Genomic DNA, 22,804 nt, shown 5'->3' with positions numbered 1-22,804 from the left:
CCTTGTCAACATGGCTGCTCTGTCAACAACTTTTGTCCTCCTTTGAGTATATAACTCAGCAGGAACACCATGAATGTCACTGGTGACTTCTATTGTGCTTGTATCCTTGGATGTCTTGATGAAATTGGTGATGCTTTTACTTATCACCTGTGTTGCTCTATAGATTATCTGTATGACATTGTCATCACCATGCTTCTCCTTTGCAGAATGAGCCATGCTTTCCTCGCATACCTATGGGGAATAGTGCACAGCTGACTTCCTTCAGTTTTTTTTTTTTTTTTTTTTTTTTTTTAGACTTTACTTCAGGAGGGGCAAGGCATTGAGGTTCTTTCCTTTCAAGCACTTTCTATTGAATGTAGGTACCTGATTTTCCAAGCCATTTGTACCAAGTTTATTGGTATATGAGGTTTTGATATCTTTCATAAGTAGACATGCTTGATATTATGTTTGGATATCAATGAGACTATTCATTTCGTGGAAATTTGCACGTTATAGCAAGGGTTCTTTGTAGACTGTTCTGGTTCAAGTGGAGCTGGCTTATTATTTTCCATGGAAAACATGATTTCTCCTTAAGTGGGTACCAAAAATCAATTAAATGCATATACCCTGGTTCAATGTATGTGACCAGCCTTATTTTCAGTGTGTCATTATTGAATCTTTCAACAGATTTTATAAGAGACTTCTTGATAGAGATGTTCTCCATCTTTCTACGAGAGGAAGTATTGTTAGTTATCCAGCAGACATGTATGGAACCTTGTAAATGGTTTTGGGCTTGAGTCATCCATTTCAATCCTTCCTATTTTCTGTTAACATTTCATAGCAGTATGTGCCAGCCAGTAGCTAATACACGTGCATGATGACCTCGACCACGTTGGATTTTGTCTTTGTTAGTTACATTTACATAGCGACCACAATGCTAGACTTCCTGTCTTGCACAGTGTACGCCAGTCGTCGTTAGACCTCAATATTATTGCCATAATACACACTAATCCTCTCTTCTACTAGTTTCAGCACATTCTGGTAGGAGTTTTTCCAAGGAGGTTACACCAACTCTTCCTTTTCAGTACCAGACTGGCCTAGCATGCATTGCTTCAAGTTAATAGATTTCTGACCTTGACAAGTAGCTTTTTTAGCAATTTGTGGTTTGACACTCATGTTTAGAGCCTTCTAAACACCACCATCATAATACAACCACCACTGACTTATATGTAGGGTACAGTAAACCGTTCAACATGCCTAATATTGGCCATTTACAATAACCATACCACTAGATACGGTCAAATAACCAATTTTTATTAAGAAATTAATAAATATTTGCAGGGAATGCAGTAACAGATGTCTCAACACATCTGCTACTATGAGAAAAGGGATGGTAGTTTAGCTGTCAAAATCTTTTGCAAAATCCTAGATAGTGGCCATATGGAATTTGAGGCAAATGAAAACATTAACTCTCTGATTGCTTATACTATAAGGTTTTCAAAAATGTACAGTTTTAATACTCTCCACACAAAAAAAAAAATCCAAAAAAGGTTAAAATCCTAGTATGGTAAACCTGAGTATAAATCCAAAATGAGAATTAAAAATTTTCACTATGAGTATCCTCCTCTTTCATCAACTTTCTGTCTTTTACATTGCTAGTGAGAGACCAACCACGCCCTTGAATAAGCCCCTGCTCAGATATTGCTGTGACTAGCAAATGCAAGCCCTTGTCCTTAAAAATAATAGACTTCCTCCCAATAATCGTTGCCTTCCTGCTATTATTATTATCATTATTATTATTAATGGCTGAGCTACAACCCTAGTTGGAAAGCAGGATGCTATAAACCCAGGGCTCCAACAGGGAAAATAGCCCACTGAGGAAAGGAGACCAGAAATGATAAAATATTTTGAGACCAGTAACATTAAAATAAATATTTCATATATAAACTATAAAAACTTTAATAAAAAGAGGAAGAGAAATTAGATAAAATACTGTGCCAGAGTGTACCTTTGAGCAAGAGAACTCTAACCCAATACAGTGGAAGACCATGGTACAGAGGCTGTGTCACTACCCAAGACTAGAGAACAATGGTTTGATTTTGAAGTGTCCTTCTCCTAGAAGAGCTTCTCACCATAGCTAAAAGAGTCTCTTCTACCCTTACCAAAAGGAAAGTAGTCACTGAACAATTACAGTGCACTAGGTAACCCCTTGGGTGAAGAAGAATTCTTTGGTAATGTCAGTGTTGTCAAGTGTATGATGAAAGAGGAGAATCTATAAAGAATAGGCCAGACTATTTTGGTGTATGTAGGCAAAGGGAAAGAACCGTAAACTGGAGAGAAGAGTCCAATGTAGTATTATCTAGCCAGTCAAAGGACCCCATAACTCTCTAGTGGTAGTATCTCAATGGGTGGCTGGTAAGTACAAAGATTAAAGTGTAGACTTCCTCATAAAAATATGGGGACACTGCATCTAGTGACTTCATTGTGTTACCTTCTGTGACTATGACTGTGCTTGTTGTCGCTAATCTACACATCTCCATAAGGAAGTGAAACAGCTAAATCTTGTTCCTTGCATCATAATGGAAGCTTTGTCAATTACCTGGTATCTTACTTTTTGCTGTCATTCCTTTACTGCTTCTTTGTTCCCTTTTCACACCTTTTCTCGGATTTCAAACTTGAAATACTCGAAGGTAAGGCATTGATAAGTGCGTATTCATCAAAGATGATTGCATCTGTCTTTGGTTCTATCTGTGATGTTCACTTGTGCTTCAATAACTTCAACCAGTTATCATTTCTGACACATATGAAGCTTGTCACTGTCACTGAGATGTAAGGTGTGACTGATTCTGGTGCTTGAAGAATTTTTGTAAGCCACACTTCCTGTTCTGGCAGTAGATGAATACTCATGAGAATAACTGACAGTTTAAATGGACCACATTCATCTTTTTAGAGCTTGAGTGTTGTTAAAATAAACACGCTTGTACTGTTGAACGATGTTTGACCTCTGGTCGCATTTGGATTATGATCTCTGTTGTCCAGTGCATCTGTGAGTTCGCAACAGTGTGGGATAGATTACTCCATCGTCAATATGTTGTGCAATGTGTGTTTCTCTTAGCTGTACTATTTCTAGAATCCTGTCGTATGATAATCTGAGAATTTCAACGATTTGTCTCTTTGACATCTTGGCAAACGATGTCTCACAGTCCTTGGAATGTCTGTGGGCATCCATTCCCTCCTTGTATTTCACAAAGTAGTTGTATTGCAAGAATTGTGATATAGAAAGGTCATATTATGATGCACCATGCTGGATTTGAGGCTTGATGTCTGTACCATGTCCAATTGAAATGCGGCAGTGATGGTGTTACAACCCGTTGTAGGAATGCGAAAAAGCATCAGGTCCTTTTTCTAGTGAATGAACATCAGGTGATTCAACATTAAGCTGTTCCAGCCATTGCTTGTGAAGCTTAATCAAGTCAGCAAGCATGAAAATGAGTGGATCTTCACATCACTGAAATTTTTTCATCTCACTAATGTGGTGACTAGTTCGTGGATAGCCACTGGATATGCTTCCTTACAGTGCCCCTGTGGTTTCTCTTCCTTCTGCAACTTTAGGCAGGCTTGTACTCGGTTACACAATGCCACAAAGAAGGCAGGGTGATGTTTCCGTTTTCGTGCTATGACATCACCTGAACTTAGTTTCTTATAACTGAGTGGATCTACACATTTGTTTATTCTTTTACTTTTTTATTCTTTTATTCACTTGCATTACCTTTGTTTTTCTAAGCCTCTTCTCCTTTGGTCTTGCAAAAGATATATTCTTGTATTTTATCTCCTTAAATCTTTCATTGGATCTCACATCTTTGCCAAATTCATATGTCCAATCAATCCCTCTTCTGGCAGGATTGACCTTAGGTGAGTTTAGATCTCTCTTAACTTCCCGACTTCGATAACAATTAGACCAATCAGTGTTCCAATATTTCCGAGTAAAATTACCATCCAAGGTCAATAGGACGTTTAGGGCAAATACATTATCATTTTACCACCCTGTATATGTATAATAGACATTTTCCTGTGTGGAACACAACTAGGTTCTTGCACCATGCCATACACCTGATCCTATCATTCAGCCACTGTCATAACCCCAGTGCAATTTGTACATCACCCGGATAACTGAAATCGTGTTATCCTTGGCTTGACCTTCCCATGCTGGTACATCCTGTCCATTCAGGTGCGGCTGCCTAAATGATTTGGGATTTGTCAGGCAGCATTTGGGGTACTAGTAGTTTGTTGCAGTATAACGGCAGTAGACATTTCCTACTCAGATGACACTCAACTCTATGTGCCTTGGTTGTGCCCGACAATCGCACCTTCTAGAACTTCATTAACGCCATCAAGTTTAGGAGCGAAACGTACTCCATCACACGCAGAGACCTGTGTGCTATGCACATCTAGTTTAGCCCTCAAGCCAATTTGTTTTAACACAGGTCTACAATGAAAAAAAATGCTGAGCAAAATATGTCGGTGAGCAGTACCGAGAGTAAAATCTTGGAATTTATGTATCAGGCAATGTGCTGCATAAGCATTAAAATCTACTTCAGTATCCTTGAAAACATATGAATCCATATTTAGATCGTACAAATCGGACAACTCCAAATACTTGTAGAGCAAAACGCCAACTTGGGGCAGCTAATATGACAGTCACCTTACAAAATGACCACCATCCTGGATTTTGCATCGACCAATCGGCCAGACTTGATTAGTATGACTCAGAGAACAAGTGTGCCCAACATGGTGCTTGTATCATCCTTTGTAGGATTATCCTGTTATCTCCCACACTAATGAGTTTGTAACAATGGCAATCGAAGGAAAAGTGAATGGAATAAAAGCTAAATAAGTGATCTGGATGAAAGAGTAAACTTCCATTGCAAGATGTATCACCCTTTTTACGACCTTTCTCGTTACACCCAATGATTTATTCATGCAATTAGTTAGGGTAAGGGTCGCCGCAATTTCGATAGAGGTGGTCGGGTAAAATTCTGCTTCAAAGGCTTGATTTTTACTAAAAATATGACCAAGATGCGTATTAGTGAAAGATTAATTATTGATAAACTACCAGTGGTGCTACTAATGATACTAAACATGATGAAAGTTTTGCACTGTTGCACATAACTGTAACACAGAATCCCTCAGAAATAATTTGAAGGCTGAGGCCATAGGTGTGATTAATAAATGAATATTCTATTTAAACCTTCTTGTCAAAGCAGTTAGAGCAATTTGCGCAATAAAGCCATAAAATTAATCTTATGAATGAATATAATTCCAAACACCCCCACCTCACTTCCTCTCTCCACATACACCCACACACAGATAATGACTTCTCTCAAGGTTACTTACGTATCAAGTGTTCGTGAGCGAGGATCTGCACTCGAGTCAGGTGGCATCTTTCTGCTAACTGGAAGATGAGCTCTTGTGGGTAAATGCAAAAACGAGAGGACACCCATCCCTTCACTCCGGGCCCCTGCTGCAGAAGTTCCTTGGCGCGGCCTCCTTCGTCCTCGCCTGCATGAAGAACATAAGACTATGATTAAATATCAATTCTATAACTTTCTCTATAAGTTTTTCTTCAAAGAGAAATTGAACTTTCTTTCGTCCACGCCTATAGGAAGAATTCAAGACAACAGCTTGGTAATTCTTCGGATTTTTTTATTTACTCATAATGAAGAATATCATAACTCGAAGGTAGGTAAATCTTTTAAATTATGAAACCCAGTGCCGCTAAAATAAATCGATTAAATCTTTTTTTAGTTTTAACAATAATTACTTCAACCTAAAGGAGTTTTTTAGAACTAATCGGATTTTAAATATTTTTCTTATATTCTGCTGAAAAGTTGTAGTTAACCTTACGTGCCTTTAAAATCAATGGAGCAAGATTTACCTAATTACCTACCGAGAACCTTGCACAACCTAAATATAAACTGCTCGTTCTTTCTCTAAGATCAAAAAAAGGAAAACATAATAACATGAGGATCCTATTAGCTATTCGTTTCTGGGATATCAGCAGATTTGGAACCGGTGGAATAACAGAGATGCAGAAAGAAGGGAATTTTATTCAAGGGATAATTTCTGTCTTTTAACAGATTTTGGATATCTTATCTGAGGTATAGCATAAAAGGTACGAAGAAATAAAATGTGAATTTATAAGGAATTTTAGCATATATGAGATCAGGGAGAAACTACTAAAATAACGAGCGCAATCATTTTGAAATAAGTACCTTTAAATCATAGTTAAAAACTTCATAAGGATTAGGAAAAGATGAAGAAATAGTCATCGTAATCAAAATAAGTAGACAAGGATTTTTTTGGTATAAAGAAAAAAAGGTAAAAAGATAAGTTTTACGAAGAAACGATCACAAAAAAAAAAAAAAAAAAAGTGACGCTAATGATGACGACTCACGATTTATCTCATGAGCCATTAAATTTGGCGATGTTGCCTAATATGACAGTCAGACTAGTGAGTTTACCCCGGTGGAAATGTTCTACCTAATTGAGGAAAGAAGCGAAGCAAAAACAATGGTTAAGTGAGAAATTAGGAAGTATCTGTGTGCAGGATATGAATGGGGATCCTAATGTTCCTACAGAGAGAAGGAGAATTGGAGATGGTTAAGTATACCATGGGGAAATGAGTAAGCAGCCAACAGGTAGTATTGCAACAGCTTTAGACTCACGTGTAATCTTTAAAGAGTTGAAATATATCTATATTGCAGAGGATGCTGTTCAAACCGTTTGATATAAATAAATGAAGAAATTACAACATAAAGTTTGTCAAAACTGTGTATTATTTTCAAAACGGTAATTTTGTAATATGCCAAAAATAGGTTATTTACACACTGATGTCTACCATAACAAGGAATGAGCAACCATTTCAGAAGAATACTAGATCTGATTGTATAAAAAAAAATGTTGTTTGGCAAAGAATTTTTTTTCCATTGCTGTGGTAAATGAGTTAAAAAATACATCACTAATATTTATGAAAAAATAAACAAGTGCTTCACAGATGAGTAAGAAAAAGAAAATACAACAAAATTGCTAAACGAATAAAAGGACATAAAAGAATGAGAACAATAAGATGCACCATATCCACCGAAGAAAAACAGAAATAGAAAAGCATGAAAAACAACAATGGAAAATAGATAAAGATAATACAAGTAAAGTTGCAACGAAATTGAGGACACATATGGAACACATACACACATATAGAAAATTAGTAGAATTTTCAAAAATATTCCTTTATTCTACGGATAGAATGTAGTTAACCCTATGTGCGTTTGAAATCGAAAGAGAAAGGTTTATCTAATTGCCTACTGAGAATCATTGTACAACCCAGGTATAAACTCTTCTGTCTTTCTCAAAAATTATAAAAGGAAATTATAATAACTTGAGGATCTTAGAAATTCGTCCATATATATATATATATATATATATATATATATATATATATATATATATATATGTGTGTGTGTGTGTGTGTGTGTGTGTGTGTGTGTATAAATAAATATCCATATATATGTATATATAACCTTTACGGATAAAATAGACAGCTTTTTCAATGAATGCTTTCCTCTAAAAACAAAATATGTGAGTGTTGAAAGATTGGCGAATAAGTGGCTCTTCAAAGGGCTACTTAAATCAATTAACATTAAACATGATTTATATCGAAGAATGAAATTGGGTGCTTATAGTGCCAAACGCTATAGTAAATATTGTAATGTGTTGCTCACATTAATTCACGCGGCAAAGAAAAAATATTTTGATAGTACTTTTGATCAACTCCGAAAGGATGCTAAAAAATCCTGGGATCTCATAAACTCGTCCCTCAGGCCTGGCAAGAAAAAACGCACGTCGCTAAGAAAACTCATCGGTCGTAACGGCGAAACAATTACTGACAGCCAACAGATTGCAAATGCTTTTAATATTCATTTCTCTACAACCGGCATTACTCACCGAGATGCTCTGCCTCAAAATAATCAGTTAGATTTTCATTCCTATTTGCCTCCTTCAAATCAGCACTCTATTTATTTGACCCCGTCTTCTCCGCTTGAAGTAATTAACATTATAAAAAACTAAAGAACAAAAAAGCAAATATTCATTTTACCCCTACTAAACTATATAAGAATAATGCTAGTTTACTTGCCTTTCCTATATCCTTGTTATTCAACCGTTGTATTGCCTCTGGTATTTATCCTGACATTTTTAAAATAGCGTGCGTTACTTTGCTACATAAGTCTGGTGATAAATCGGATGTCAATAACTATAGACCAATAAGTTACCTTCCCTTATTGAATAAAATTTTGAAAAACTATTGTACAATCGACTCTACTCTTTCTTTATTAGATGTAATATTTTTTCTACCCGTCAGTATGGCTTTCTGCGTGGCGTCAGTACAAGTGATGCTGTTAATGACCTTCTCGAAAATATCTACAATGCGATGAATAAAAATGAATACCTTGGTGCGGCCTTTTTAGATTTGAGTAAAGCCTTTGACACAGTGTCTCATGATGTGATGCTTAAAAACCTGGAACATTATGGAATACGGGGAAATGCGATACTCTTACTAAAATCCTACTTAACGAGTCGAAAACAATTTGTGACCCTCGATGGCCATCTCTCAGAGGTTATGGATGTCAAAATAGGTGTTCCCCAGGGATCAGTCCTAGGCCCGTTATTTTTCCTCGCCTATATCAATGATCTACCTCGATCAGTAGGTAGGTTAAGCTCCATACTCTTTGCCGATGACACTACGCTTCATTTTAGACATAAAAGTATCTACTCCCTCTGTGATACACTAACTGCTGATTTAACTCATGTAAAAAACTGGCTACTAGCAAATAAGTTAATCTTAAATGAAAGAAAGACATACTTCATAACCTTTTCTTTGCGTAGAGTTCCAGATAACATAAGGGTTGCTATAGGAAATCACACTCTGGACCAGAAGTCCAGCGGTAAATTTTTAGGGATAATTCTTGATAATAAACTAACTTTCTGTGAGAATGTAAATATGACAGTTAATAAAATTGCCAAAGTAATGGGTATCATATTTAGATTAAAAGAGTATTTTCGCTTATATATTATAAAACAATTGTATCCCTCGTTAGTATCTCCTCACCTAAATTACGGCGTGGGGGAGTAGTAGTAGAAACGTCCTGCAACCGTTAATTGTAATTAAAAAAAGACTGGTAAGAATCATAAGCTCCAGTGATCTCTTAGCTCATACATCGCCACTCTTCCGGTCTCTCTCGATAATGAAGCTGGAGGACACTTATAAGCTCTCCTTAATGAATATGATGTTCCAGACACTTATATTGAATAAATTTCCAGATTTAAGACGAAAAATAAATCAGGAACAATCAGTTCATCCATATGGAACAAGAAATACAAACTTAACTCTTCCTTTCATACGTATTAATAGATGCGAACAATTGTATCTATATCAAGGTATTAAACTTTGGAATACTCTGATCACTTATCTAAAGGCATTGCTTAACGTTCGATCTTTTAAGAAATCATATACAAATCTCTTGTTATCTGGGTATTAAGCTTCGTTAACAAATATTTATACTTGCCTACCTAACCTCAATGTAAGTATCAGTTTCATTGTTTAGAATATTCTTATTTGTAAAACATTCTCTTACTGAGTTTTTTTGCTTAATATCTACAGTTTTTCAATGTATATACCATTAGTTTTCATATACCATCCTTCTTTATCATACAAATATACATTTAAATTTGTCTTTAGGCTAAGAATCTCATTTATATGTATCTATTTGTGTATATATACTTATGTATATGTATGCGTACATTTTGTATATCTATATCCATATTTACCTTATTTCTTTATTTTTACTTAATTGATAATATTATTTTAGTTGTATTATTGCCCGAAGAGCTCTGCTCCACATGGGCTTGGACTGAGTCTTTTTTTTTGTAAATCTTTGTATGTAAATATTTTTGTCCAATAACATTATTATTATTATTATTATTATTATTATTATTATTTGCCAACGGTTATACAAGCGGATGAGCTACTTGACGGAATAACGAGAACTTTGAAGTCACTGGCAGTAGGGTGACGGATTGGGTTTAAGGTGATAGACAAGATGTTTTTTCGGCTTTTAATCCTGATGCCTGGAGGATGTGCTTATTGAAATTAGTATTGACTAGCATGGGTCACTTGCCCAGTTAGATAGGCACTGCGCATCAAAAGGAAATGGCTATCCTATGATGAATTTAGCCAATGAATCCTCTATGGATTTAGTGAGTCTATGGAAAGCGAAAATGACAGAATGGCCCCCAATCCTGGTAGTAGAGGGGTGCTAAGAATCTCCTGGTTTATAAATACTAGAAAAAATTAAAAATTGGAAATTGAAATGTTAAAGCCATGAATCCGATAGTGAAGTTACAGCAAGTAGATGTTGAATTTATGAGATATACTTTGGATATCTTGGCCCTAAGTACAACACGTTATAAGGGATTGGTAAACAAGATCTTAGACCAAGGGAAAAAAAAAAAAATATATATATATATATATATATATATATATATATATATATATATATATATATATATATATATATATATATATATATATATATATACTCAGGAAGAACAAAGGAAGTTGGAAGAGAAAGGGTAGGAAGAATGATGACACCAAGAGAAGAAAGGGCAGTAACAGATCGGAGAGCTTTTTGTAGTAGAGTGATACTTGCAAAATTCAAATCGAAGCAGTGCAATATGAGTATTATAGTTTGCTATGCACCACCACATGATTCCCCTGAAGAAAGGAAAGATGAATACTATGAAGAACTGCGGGGTGTAATAGATGAGATCTCAGAGAGAAATATGAAAATTGTGATTGGTGGCTTCAATGATAAAGTTGGAGCGAATAATCAAGGTATAGAGAATGGGATTGGTGCTGATGGTCTTGGCGAAGTTGCAAGTGAAAATGGGGCACACTTATAAGTTTTTGTTCAGCAAACAGTCTTGTTATTGGAGGTACTCTTTTCCAACACAAAGACATCCAAAAATATGCATGGACTTCACCATGTGACAATTACAAAGATCAAATAGATCACATAGCCATTGATAAAGAGAGAAGGAGAACAGTGAAAAATATAAGAAGCTATAGAGAAGCCGATATTGGTAGTGATCACCAGCTCCTCATTGCAATACAAAAATTAAAACTGAAAGCACTCAGCAGAAATGTAGAGAGAATACCTAGGTTTGATACAAATAAGCTTCTAGAAGATGAACACCAAAAAACCTTTGAAATTGAATGCAAAAATTGATTTGCAGTCTTTGAGATTTTAAGAGACGAAAAACTGACAATTAATGAAGAATGGTGTGATATTGAGAACATATATCAGGTAGTTGGTCGTGAAGTTTTGGGACATGCAGTTACAAGAAGACCATAGATATCAAATGATACTTGCGATACTAAAAGAAGGAGACAAAGTCATAAATTGAGAGATGAAAGTTTTCGAGGAAGAAATGAAAATTACAATGTAGAGCATGTTCAGTATTCCAGTATTGTTAGTGAAGTCAAAAGAAAAGCCAGGAATGACTGATAGAGAATATTTACAGAGGAAGGCGGAGGAGGATGAAAAAGCTATGAGAGTGGCTATGTGTAAAAATTGCTCACAGAATTATTAATGAAATCTCTCATGGGGAAAAAAAGAAGCATATACTCATCAAAAAGAGAGACAGCCCTATTATAACAACAGAAGATGAAGAAAGGACACGTTGTATGGAACACTTTAGTGAGGTCTTGAATAGATGTAGAGGGAATAACTTAATTGATATACCTGAAGCTGAGGAAGATCTTGATGTGCCCATGAAGGAATTTAGTGTGTTTGAAGTTGAAGCCATCATTGAAAAACTAGAGATGGAAAGCCCCTGGATACAATGGAATACCTGCTGAGGTGATATTGGCCTTAAAATGAAGTAACCCCAAGAACAATTACAGATTATTTTGTGGAATGTGGCGTGAAGTGACAAAACCTGAGGAATGGGAGCTAAGAATGTTGGTGAAAATGGCAAAAAAAAGAAAAAAAAAAAAATCTGACTGATTTCAATAATTACAGAGGCATCACACATACATCATTTGTCCTTTAAATATTTAGTATGCTCATTTTAAAGAGACTCCAGAGAAAGGTTGACGAAAAGCTGAGATATGAACGAGCAGAATTTTAAAAAGGAAGAAGTTGTACTGACCAAAATTTTCATTTGCAGACATGTGGTAGAGCAATGTGTAGAATAGAGAAATCCACTTTTGATGACATTTGTGGATTATGAAAAAGCCTTTTGACAGTGTACACTGGCCAATTTTGCTGAATCTTGTATTATTATGGAGTTCCTCTTAAATATGTAAATTTGATCAAGTCTGTTCATGAGTAAAGCAAGTGCTAAGTTGTTGTTAGTAGAGTACTATCAAATGAATTTCCAGTGACCAGTGGAGTACTCTGTGATGGGCTGAGAGAAGGTTGTGACTCAAAGACAGGATGAAAGCAACTGAGTGAGTTTATTATTGAACACTCTCCTTTATATACAAAAGCTCAAGGCAAAAGGAAATTTCATGTTCAAAATTGACACCTTTACCGGTAAGAAAAATAGACATGTTTAATCAGGTTCTTTTTAGTACGTGGGAAGAGCAAAGATACAAGCATAATATATACACAAAATGGACTGTGTACGATCATGTGACACACGGTCGGTACATGGCTTCCTCCCTAAAAATGACATACTGGACATGTTAAATAAGGCGCCCTGATCTAGAGAGGCAAACTGTACGCGGGTCATCTGGCAGGAGATAATCAGGTTTTAGACGATCAATGGAGACTCAGTCTTCTTTGCCACGAATGATTAGTAGGAATGGTTTCGGACTGCGTGGATCACAAGGAAAGGGACCGTGTAAGGGGGCGTTAGCGGTGGCTTGCTAGTGTCGTTGCGCAGGAAGGTATGCGTTGCAGAGTGCAAGTCTGTCGGTATATGATGCTTCGCTGGGGGCTTGTAAGTCTGGCGGCATGGAGTAAATTTTCCCAAGACGTGATGTATGTGCTGGAGATTGTCGGAGGAGGTTGTAGAAGGAAAGAATTCGGCAGCTGCCGAGATGTTGAGGGCATCTTTAGGAGTGGTCCTTAGTCCCAGGAGGACCCAGGGAAGCTGAGTAAACCAGTTGCAATCCTTGCAGCGGGACATCAAAGCTGCTTTGAGGGTGCGATGAAAACATTCAACCATTCCATTGGCAGCGGGGACGTAGGCCGTTGTCTGATGTAGGGTGATGCCCAGGAGATTCGCTAATGATGTCCACAATTGAGAGGTGAAAATGGTACCCCTGTCAGAAGTAATATGCTCAGGGATACCAAATCTTGCAATCCATCCTGAGAGTAAGGCAGATGTACATGAGGCGGACGTTGCAGTTTCCATGGGAATGGTTTCAGGCCAACGAGTGGAGCGGTCCATGACGGTAAACAGGTAACGATGTCCTTGTGATGTGGGTAGGAGGCCTACAACATCGACGTGGATGTGTGCAAAACGACGCTGAGGTTGAGGAAAGGTGCCCACTCCTGAATCGTGCGTCGATGTACTTTGGAAGTTTGGCAAGAAGTACAGGCGCGGACCCAATCCTTAGCATCCTTAGAGATGCCGTGCCAAATGAACTTCGTCTTCAGCAGCTATACGGTAGAACGGCACAAGGGATGTGGAAGGCCGTGAATGAAATCAAACACCTGCCTTCGCATGGGAGCAGGAATCAAAGGTCGCGGTCTACCAGTACTGACGTCAGAGAGGAGGGTGGTGTTGGAGTCTTCAAAGGGGAAGTCTTCCCAACGGAGGGACGTGCAGGATGTCCTACATGCTTAATACTCTGGATCCTGTCGTTCGGCTTCAGCCAGGGCGTTGTAATCCAATCCCAGTTGAGCGGCAGCCAACGTGTTTCTTGACAGGGCATTGGCAACGGGATTCATTTTCCCCGGGACTAATTGAAGGGTACAATTGTATTCAGCCACGGCGGAGAGATGTCGGCATTGACGGGTGGACCAGGCATCAGACTGTCGAGGGAAGGCGTGCACCAGAGGCATGTGGTCTGTGCAAATGACGAAGGGCGTACCTTCTAAGAAATGGCAAAAGTGACGGACAGCCAAGTGCACCGCCAGCAATTTGCGATCGAAGGCAGAACAACCCGATTCTGCTTTGGACAGCAAGCCGTTGACCATCTGCACGAGTACTGCACCAATAGTGACGTCGCTGGCATCGGTGGAGAGAAGGAGAGGGGCATGTGGGATAGGAAAAGTGAGAGCCCCAGCGGTTGATAGGGCCTTCTTTGCATTGCAGAAGGCCGCTTCTTGAAGGGGACCCCACTTCAGGTCCTTTGGCTTGCCCTTGAGGGAGGCGTAGAGGGGAGCAAGAGTGGCGGCAATGGCTGGCAGAAAACGGTGATAATAGTTGATCATGCCCAAGAATTCCTGCATAGCTTTGACGGTCGAGGGCGCAGGGAAGTCCTGAACGGCTGCTTCCTTCTCAGGGGGGGGTGGATGGACTCCTTCAGGAGTGATGCGGTGCCCTAAGAACGACACTTCGTTGGCGCCAAAGGTACACTTGTCGTACCGGACTACAAGGCCGCTTTGTTGCAGGTGTTTGAGCAGGATGCGCAGGTGAAGGAGGTGTTCCTCTTTTGAGGAGGAGAACACAAGTATGTCGTCCACATAACATACACAGAAAGGGAGGTCCATGAGACGTTGAAACGTGGCCCCGGCATTACTAAGGCCAAAACAGGAGCAATTGAAGGTGTATGTACCAAACGGAGTGGTGATCGCGGTCTTGGGGATGTCTTCTGGGTTCATAGGCACCTGATAATACCCCTTCAGGAGGTCGAGTGTAGAGAAAACCTTCGCTTTGTGCAGGTAGGAAGTCAATTCGACGATGTTTGGGAGGGGTTAGTGATCCAATTCTGTTTGCATGTTCCAGTGCCTGTAATCCCCGCACGGACGAAGGGAGCCGTCTTTCTTCAGAACGATGTGTAAGGGTGACGACCACGGGCTGGAGGCCTTTTGGCAAAGGCCCATTTCTTCCATTTCGCCGAACGTCTGTTTGGCGGCTGCCAGTCGTTGCGGTGACAGACGTTTGAATTTTGCGAATACTGGGGGGTCATGTTGTCTTGATATGGTGATAAATACTGTGCTTGGCAGGGGCCGTGGGCATTTGGCGAAGTTCTAGACTGAAAACTTCTGGGTACGACGTGAGGAGGTGGGCGTAGGCATCCGTGGGTGCGCTGATGTGGAGAGCGAGGTTGGAGGGGGCGGGTTAAAGAGGTGTCGAAAAGTACGAGTCTGCGTTGACCCATCGTCGGTGGGCAACATCGACCAGAAGGTGGAAATGAGAGAGGAAATCCGCACCGAGGATTGGCAATGTGACATCAGCAACGAGAAACTTCCAATTAAATTTACCGTTTCCGAATGATAATGTGAGGTTCTCATAACCGTAGGTGGGAATCGAAGATCCGTTGGCAGCCACCAAGCAGACGTCGGCAGACATAGACAGACTACGTCGTATCCTGAAGAGTTCCCTTGGCAAAAGAGAACGACAAGTACCCATGTCTACCAAAAATCGCACGTCCGTTCCTTCATCATGTAAAAAGAAAAGATTAGAAAAACGGGAGGCCACCGCCACGAGCGATGGCCTACTTACACGATCTTTGGCCACTGAAAATCCTTGGCACATTTCTTCGCGGTTGCCCCGAATCCGAAGTGGTAGTAGCAAAACTGCGGCAGAGGGGGAGGTAGTAAGTGGCTGTAAAAGTCGTTGGTTAGGGACCGAGCGAGTGGTGGGTGGTGGGTGGCTTTGTCGCTGCTTCGGCACGTCACGGATAGGTGTGTATGTCCTACTGTGTTCACGTCAGCTTCAGTTGACGTTGAATAGGCGTCCTCTTCGTCGGGGTTGGAGGCGTTGATGGAGGTCTTGAAGTGGCTGTCCATAAGGGCGTCGGCTTTGGTCATCAAGTCTTTTATGGGTAAACTATCGACATCGGGTATAGCAGCGCGTACAGGTTCGGGTAAATGGCGTATCCAAAGGGCACGAAGTAGGTTCACCTCACGAGGAGAGCCGTCTGCGGCAGGTTGCAGGCGAGCGATACTGGTCATGTCCCTGAGGGCGAGCGAAGCCCTTTGGTCCCCCAACGGTTGTTGAGAGAGCTGATAAAGCTTTGCTATACGAGCGGCTGGCGACGGCGAGTACTGCTGCAGAAGGTATGTTTTGTGGGCGTCATACGCTATTGGGGTGTCTCCTTGTTCACAAAGCCAGTGGGATATTTTCGGGAAGGTATCCTCGGGTATCGCCGCGAGAACATAATCTGCTTTGGTGGTTGAGAGAGTCACGCCCTTGATGCGAAATGCCTCTCCGCTGGTGAATGATGAAAGTTTTAATGGGGCAGCCGCAGCACCAACTTCCGTAGAGTCCGCCATAGTACCAACGATGGAGGGGCGAGGGGATGTGGAAGGCGGGAGGAGCGAGTAGACTTTCGGGGTCACCTATGTGATAGGCCGAGAGAAGGTTGTGACTCAAAGACAGGATGAAAGCACCTGAATGAGTTTATTATTCAACACTCTCCTTTATTTACAAAAGCTCAAGGCAACAGAAAATTTCATGTTCAAAATCGACACGGTTACCGGTGAGAAAAACAGACATGTTTATTCAGATTCTTTTTAGTGCGAGGGAAGAGCAAAGATACAAGGATAATATATACACAAAATGAACTATGTACGATCGTGTGACACATGGTTGGTACAACTCCTAGGGAATGTGTTGTTCCCTATTCTCCTTGCGGATTTCTTAATCTATAGAACTGTTGGGGAGGGTGGAGAAGGATTGGACTAGATTGGTAACAGGAATTTAGCTGACTTAAAGTATGCTGATGACGCTGTCCTTATCATCAGAACACCACAGGATTTGTAATGCTTGCTTACCAGAATGCATTAAATATCACACGAGGTTAGGTTGAAGATAAATAGAAGAAAGACAGAGATGATGAAAACGGAGTATGCAATGGAATATGAAATATCATTGGAAGGAGAAAAGATTCATGAGTTGGAATCATTCAAATATTTAGAAATTACGATCTCTAATACAGTCTTTAGAATTGGAGTTTAATGAAAGATTGTAAAAAGCAAACCAGACAATAGGTAGGTTAAGTAAAATTTGGAAATCAAATCACCTGAAATTACATATGAAAATCTGGCTAAAGTATATATCAGTTTAGTGAGATCGGTGTTACTGTATGAACATGAGTCGTCGTATGACAATGAAATAATATCCAACATATTTTTTAGATTTGAGAGCAAAAACCCGCAGAAGAATATTGGGAGTCAAATGGGGGGACAGGATTAGAAATGGAACTATAAGAGAGATTACTCGAGTGCTATATGTGGATGATATCATGGTGAGGGGTAGATGCAGATAGATTGGACATGATCTTCGCACGACCCAGGAGAGATTAATTAATAAAAAATTCAACAAGGCTTCACAAGGTACTAGGATAGTTGGAAGACCTAGCCCTACTATGAAGCATGAAGTAGAAGATGATGAATGGAGAAGTATTGATTTAGAAGCTGATGCTAGAGACGACTAGGTAAATCTAACAGAGGACCTTAGCGTCAATAGGGGTAGGAGGAGATGATGTATATATATATATATATATATATATATATATATATATATATATATATATATATATATATATATATATATATACATATATATATATATATATATATATATATATATATATATATATATATATATATATATATATATATATATATATATGTATATATATATATATATATATATATATATATATATACATATATATATATATATATATATATATATATATATATATATATATATATATATATGTATATATATATATATATATATATATATATTTATGTGTGTGTGTGTGTGTTTATGTGTATGTGTATATATATATATATATATATATATATATATATATATATATGATAAATTTTTTGCATATTTAAACGTGTTTCTTTCATATTTCAAATAAGCCATATATATTAATACATTAAAGTCTGGATTCTCTTAACGACCTCGGGATCAGACCCCAAGGCGGAACCGCCCAAAGACTATGATATCGGACCGGCGGGGATTTGAACCCTCGTCCAGGATATCTGTATGCCAGTGACCATACCACTCCGCCACGAAGAAAGATAAAAGTCAATGACAATTCTTCTATACATATACCTGTCAAATTCAGGTTTTCTGTACTTAGAATTGAAATTAACCCATCTTCACCATCGTATATATGGCTTATTTGAAATATGAAAGAAACACGTTTAAATGTGCAAAAAATTTATCATTAAACGAATGCCAAGTCCCAAACCTACCAATTAGCTACGATGGTGAAGATGGGTTGAAGAAAGTGGCAAGAGAAACTGCAAGACGGGAAGAAAGAGAGAAGAGGCAAGAGAAATTGCAAGACGGGAATAAAGAGATAAGGAAGAAGCCAGAGAAATCGAAAAACATGCGAGGGAAATGGAATCAAGACGAAAAGAAAAGGAGAAGGAAGAGGCAACAGAGATTGCGCAACATGCGATGGAGTTTGAGTTGTTGAGTGCTCATGCAAGGTTGGCAACCCAGACAGAGATGACCTATATTATGCATGATCTCGTGTTTAGTGTGACGAATGCACAGAGTTTAATTCCCAAATTCACAGAAGAAACTCCCAATGAGTTCTTTGATCAATCTGAAATGGTCGCATCGACGATAGAATGGCCAGAAGATAAATGGTCTGTGTTATTGCAGAGTGTCTAGATTGGAAAAGGATGCAGTGCATATCTTTCCTTGTCTCAGGACCAAAGGAAGGGGTATCAAAAAGTGAAAAGGAGCGTGCTACAAGTGTATCAGATGACCCCTTAATATTGTATTGAAAGATTCTGAAGTTTGCGGAAGAACCAGAAAATGACTTTCTTGGATTATGCTTATAAAGTATGACGATGTGTTAAAAGATTTATAGAGGCTGCTAATGTGAGAGAGATGGCTGATTTAGAAGAACTAATAGTACTGGAACAATATCTAAGAGGAATTCCTGATCATATTCGAACGTACTTGAGAGAGAGAGAGAGAGGTGAAGAAACTTGATAAAGCTGCTTCTCTGATTGAAGATTATAATATTACCAGTCGTAAACCCTCCTCGGGTATGAAGTTTCATCCGTCGTTCCGACCAACTGTTAAGTATTCGCCAAACCTTGGAAACTATTTCAGTAATAACTATGTGAACAAGTTCAATAGTTACAACAGAAGTACCACTGGTGCTGTTCTTAAGCAGAATGTGATAGCACAACAGCAACAATCGTCAAATTGTCCTCCTTCAGGTATCATGAATGATGTAAAAAAGGTTGATATTGTCTGCTATAAGTGTGGCAAGAGAGACCATATCAGTAACCGAAAGAAGTCGCCCAAGTGGTTAAGGATAATTCAACTTCAAAGAATGCGAAGACGAAGAAACAAACCGGAAAGAACGATGAGGAAAATAAACCAGCTAACGTTTACATGACGAAAAGGACAACTCCAAACAGCGTGGATGCCTTTAAACTGTATATTTATGAAGGTATGTTAGCCGCAATATATTGGAGTGAGCAAACCCCGGTCAAGATATTGCATGACACAGGTTGTAACCATAGTGTAGTGACACAAGGTGTATACCCGTTGGTTGAACAGTCTCTCACAGGAGACTCGGTCATTTTAAAAGGAATAAGAGGTGAGGAGGTTAAACCTATTTGCCATTTGAAACTACCATGCGAGTTGGTGACAGGTCATTTTGATTTTGCAGTAAAGGATTCATCGCCTGTAGTAGTAGTAGAAGTCCTGCTGGGTAATGAGGTTGATGGAGTGCCGTTTGTTTTTGTCCCATTGTAACGGAGAAACCATTAAAGTGTAGTCATACGACTGAATTCGAGAAGGACTTCCCGTATTTGTTTCGTAGTTTGGTGACTACTAAGAGTATGATGAAGAAAATGGCTGCAAAAGAAGAAATAAAAACCGAAGGAGTGATGAACAAGAAGGACTTATTCTCAGAAGAAGAGGATCCCCTTGATGGTACGCAAGAGGAGAGCCCCAAAGTAAGCCCGAGAGGAGAGGAATGACAGATGAAGGAACAGGAAGAAGAGGAAGCAATGGATCTGGAAGAAATAGGAAACTAAGCATTAGAAGTAGGACAAGTGAGTAGGAAAAGGCTGATATGATTGCAACGTGCCATTGAGATGATAGGTGATCGCTTTAGCGCACGAGACAGGACCCATGGGTATAAGGTAGATGACGGAGAAGATTATGAAACCCTTTTTCTGGCCTGGCATGCTAAGGACGTGAGCCAGTTTTGACGTGCACGTCACTTTTGTCAGATGGCTGGAAAGCCTAAAGAGTACATCAAGAAAGCTCCCTTGCCCCCAATTGAAGTATGCGAAAAGGCCTTCAGCCAAGGACCAATTAAAATGTTGGCAGAAAAGGGGAAAGATAAAGAAAAAACGAATGGAGAATATATCTAGTATTTGAGGAAAAGGATCGGCGAGATAAGGAGATTTTCCCTAAAAATCTTGAAAACGAGCCCTAGAAAGACGAAGAAAAGGTTTGGTATCAAAAGTAAGAACAGACAGTTTGCAGTAGAACAACATGTGTTGGTTTTCTTACTGATAAGGAGATTCCCACCTACCAACAAGTTCCAAGGATTATTCAGGATTTTGGAGAAGATTAGTGACATAACCTACGTTATCGAAACCACAGGAAGATGGAAAAGTTAAGGGAAAGTACACGTTAACCTGCTGAAACCATACTCAAACAAAAACGAAACCGAAGCTTCACAGGTGTAATTAGCGCAAACCATACCATCCACGGAAGACAACGATGGGTATGAGGTAGGGGTTGGTAAGCAATAATAATTCGTCTATCCTTCGGAATTTGGACGAGAAATTAACTCATATGAACCAGGAGTAACAAGAGGCATTAAGCTGAATGATTAAAAGTTTCCCTGAAATTGTCTTGGACGTCCCGAAACGAACCAACTTGACGAAGCATGAGATACGCCTTAAAACAAAGGAAAGACCATCCAAACAACGAGCTTATCAACAGTCTCCGTATCCCTGAGAAGTCATAAGAAAAGAAGTCGACTATTTGTAACAAAACAAATTAGCCGAACAAAGCTCTAGCTCTTACAGTTCTCCATACTTACTCGTGAAAAAAACAGACTAATCTTTCAGGATGTGTATGGACTATCAAAAGTTGAATTTGATCAGTGTGGCCGATAATTATCCATTGCTGTTCATAGACCAACTACTCGACAACATAGGAGGTTCAACTCCAAGATCAACTTGTTAAAAGGCTATTATCAAATTTCTTTGGACGACAACGCAATATTTTGATCAGCTTTTATAGCCCTGTTTGGGTTATATCAATGCACAGTCATGCCATTTGGTCCAATGAACCCATCCGCTACCTTTCAACGAGTGATGGATACCCCTCTAGGATTAATTGAAGGAGCAGGAGTATATCTCGACGATATTGCGACATATCCATCGACCTGAGAAGAACATCTCCGAATCCTGGAGAAGGTAATCCAAAAGCTACAAGAAGCACACCACACGATTAACCTGGAGAAAAGCGAATTTGAAAAGGCAACAGTTCGGTACTTGGGATTTGAAGTCGGAAGAGGACAAATCACCCTGGTAGCTCAAAATATCGAAGGAATAAAGAAAGCCTCATTCCCCACTACGAGGAAGCAATTATAACGATTCTTAGGGATGACGGGATTATACAGACGTTTTTTTTCCGAATTTTTCGTCTGTACTCGTTCCCTTGACGGATTTGACTATCCCCAAGAAAAAATTTGTAAGGGACAGCGAGTGCCAGGAATCCTTCGACAGGATAAAGGCCATATTAACTTCGAAACTAATACTGCCAGCACCTGATTTCAACAAGAAATTCCTTATCCAAGTGGATGCGTCAGACAATGGGATTGGAGCTGTCCTATTACAAGAAGGCAAGGAAGGAATTCTTCATCCTGTTTGCATCATGAAATCGAAGCTAAAGGAGAATCAACAAGCCTACTCCACAGTTGAAAAGGTATTACTAGCATTAATAAAAGTAATAAAAAAATTCGAAGATTATGTGAACAGACCACAGAATAAAGAAATAACAGTGTTTTTTTTTTTTCATATCACAATCCTTTAACTTTTGTTAATAAAATGAAGAATAATAATCAAAGGTTAACTAGGCGGTCATTATGTTTGCAAACATGTCATATTAATGTAAAGCATATATCAGGTACAGATAACGTAGTTGCAGACTATTTATCTCGGGCTGAATCGATGGATTCAGGCCCGGAATAGATAATCTTTTTGGGGGAGCTATCATACGAATTTCGTTTAGCATAAGAGTAAATATTTTATTCATGTATTTCATTCTGAATTAAGAGTTTCACTCATGTAGGTTTAAAAAATGTATGTAAATTACATAAGACTTTTTTCATTCATTTAATTGTATTTTCATTCAATTCAGTATATGTAAATTTGTTACATTTTAAGAATCAACTTTTTATTTCAGATAGTTTTGTTATGAAGTCTTATGTAAACTCATCTAGGTATGCTGTATGACACACGCCAGGTATGAGCACGAGGGATTATGTCATCTTCAAGTTTCCATGTGTTTAAAAGAGCATGAAAATTCTCGCATTGATCTACTCTTTTTTTCCTATTGTCACGAGAGG

General features: G+C 38.8%; 1 protein-coding gene across 1 annotated transcript in view; it reads right to left on the bottom strand.

Moving 5' to 3' along the window:
• LOC137617144 (centrosomal protein of 104 kDa) overlaps positions 1-22,804 on the bottom strand; it is a 450,090-nt gene that overhangs the window by 369,516 nt on the left and 57,770 nt on the right. Inside the window, exon 2 of the mRNA XM_068347001.1 lies at positions 5,374-5,538. Coding sequence (XP_068203102.1) covers positions 5,374-5,538 — 165 coding nt within the window. The remainder of the gene's footprint in view (positions 1-5,373; positions 5,539-22,804) is intronic.

The sequence above is a fragment of the Palaemon carinicauda genome, chromosome 23 (assembly GCF_036898095.1).
Source record: "Palaemon carinicauda isolate YSFRI2023 chromosome 23, ASM3689809v2, whole genome shotgun sequence".
NCBI classification, from domain to species: domain Eukaryota; kingdom Metazoa; phylum Arthropoda; class Malacostraca; order Decapoda; family Palaemonidae; genus Palaemon; species Palaemon carinicauda.
The sequence above is the reverse complement of the archived record's forward strand: the minus strand, read 5'-3'. Positions and strand labels throughout refer to the sequence as shown.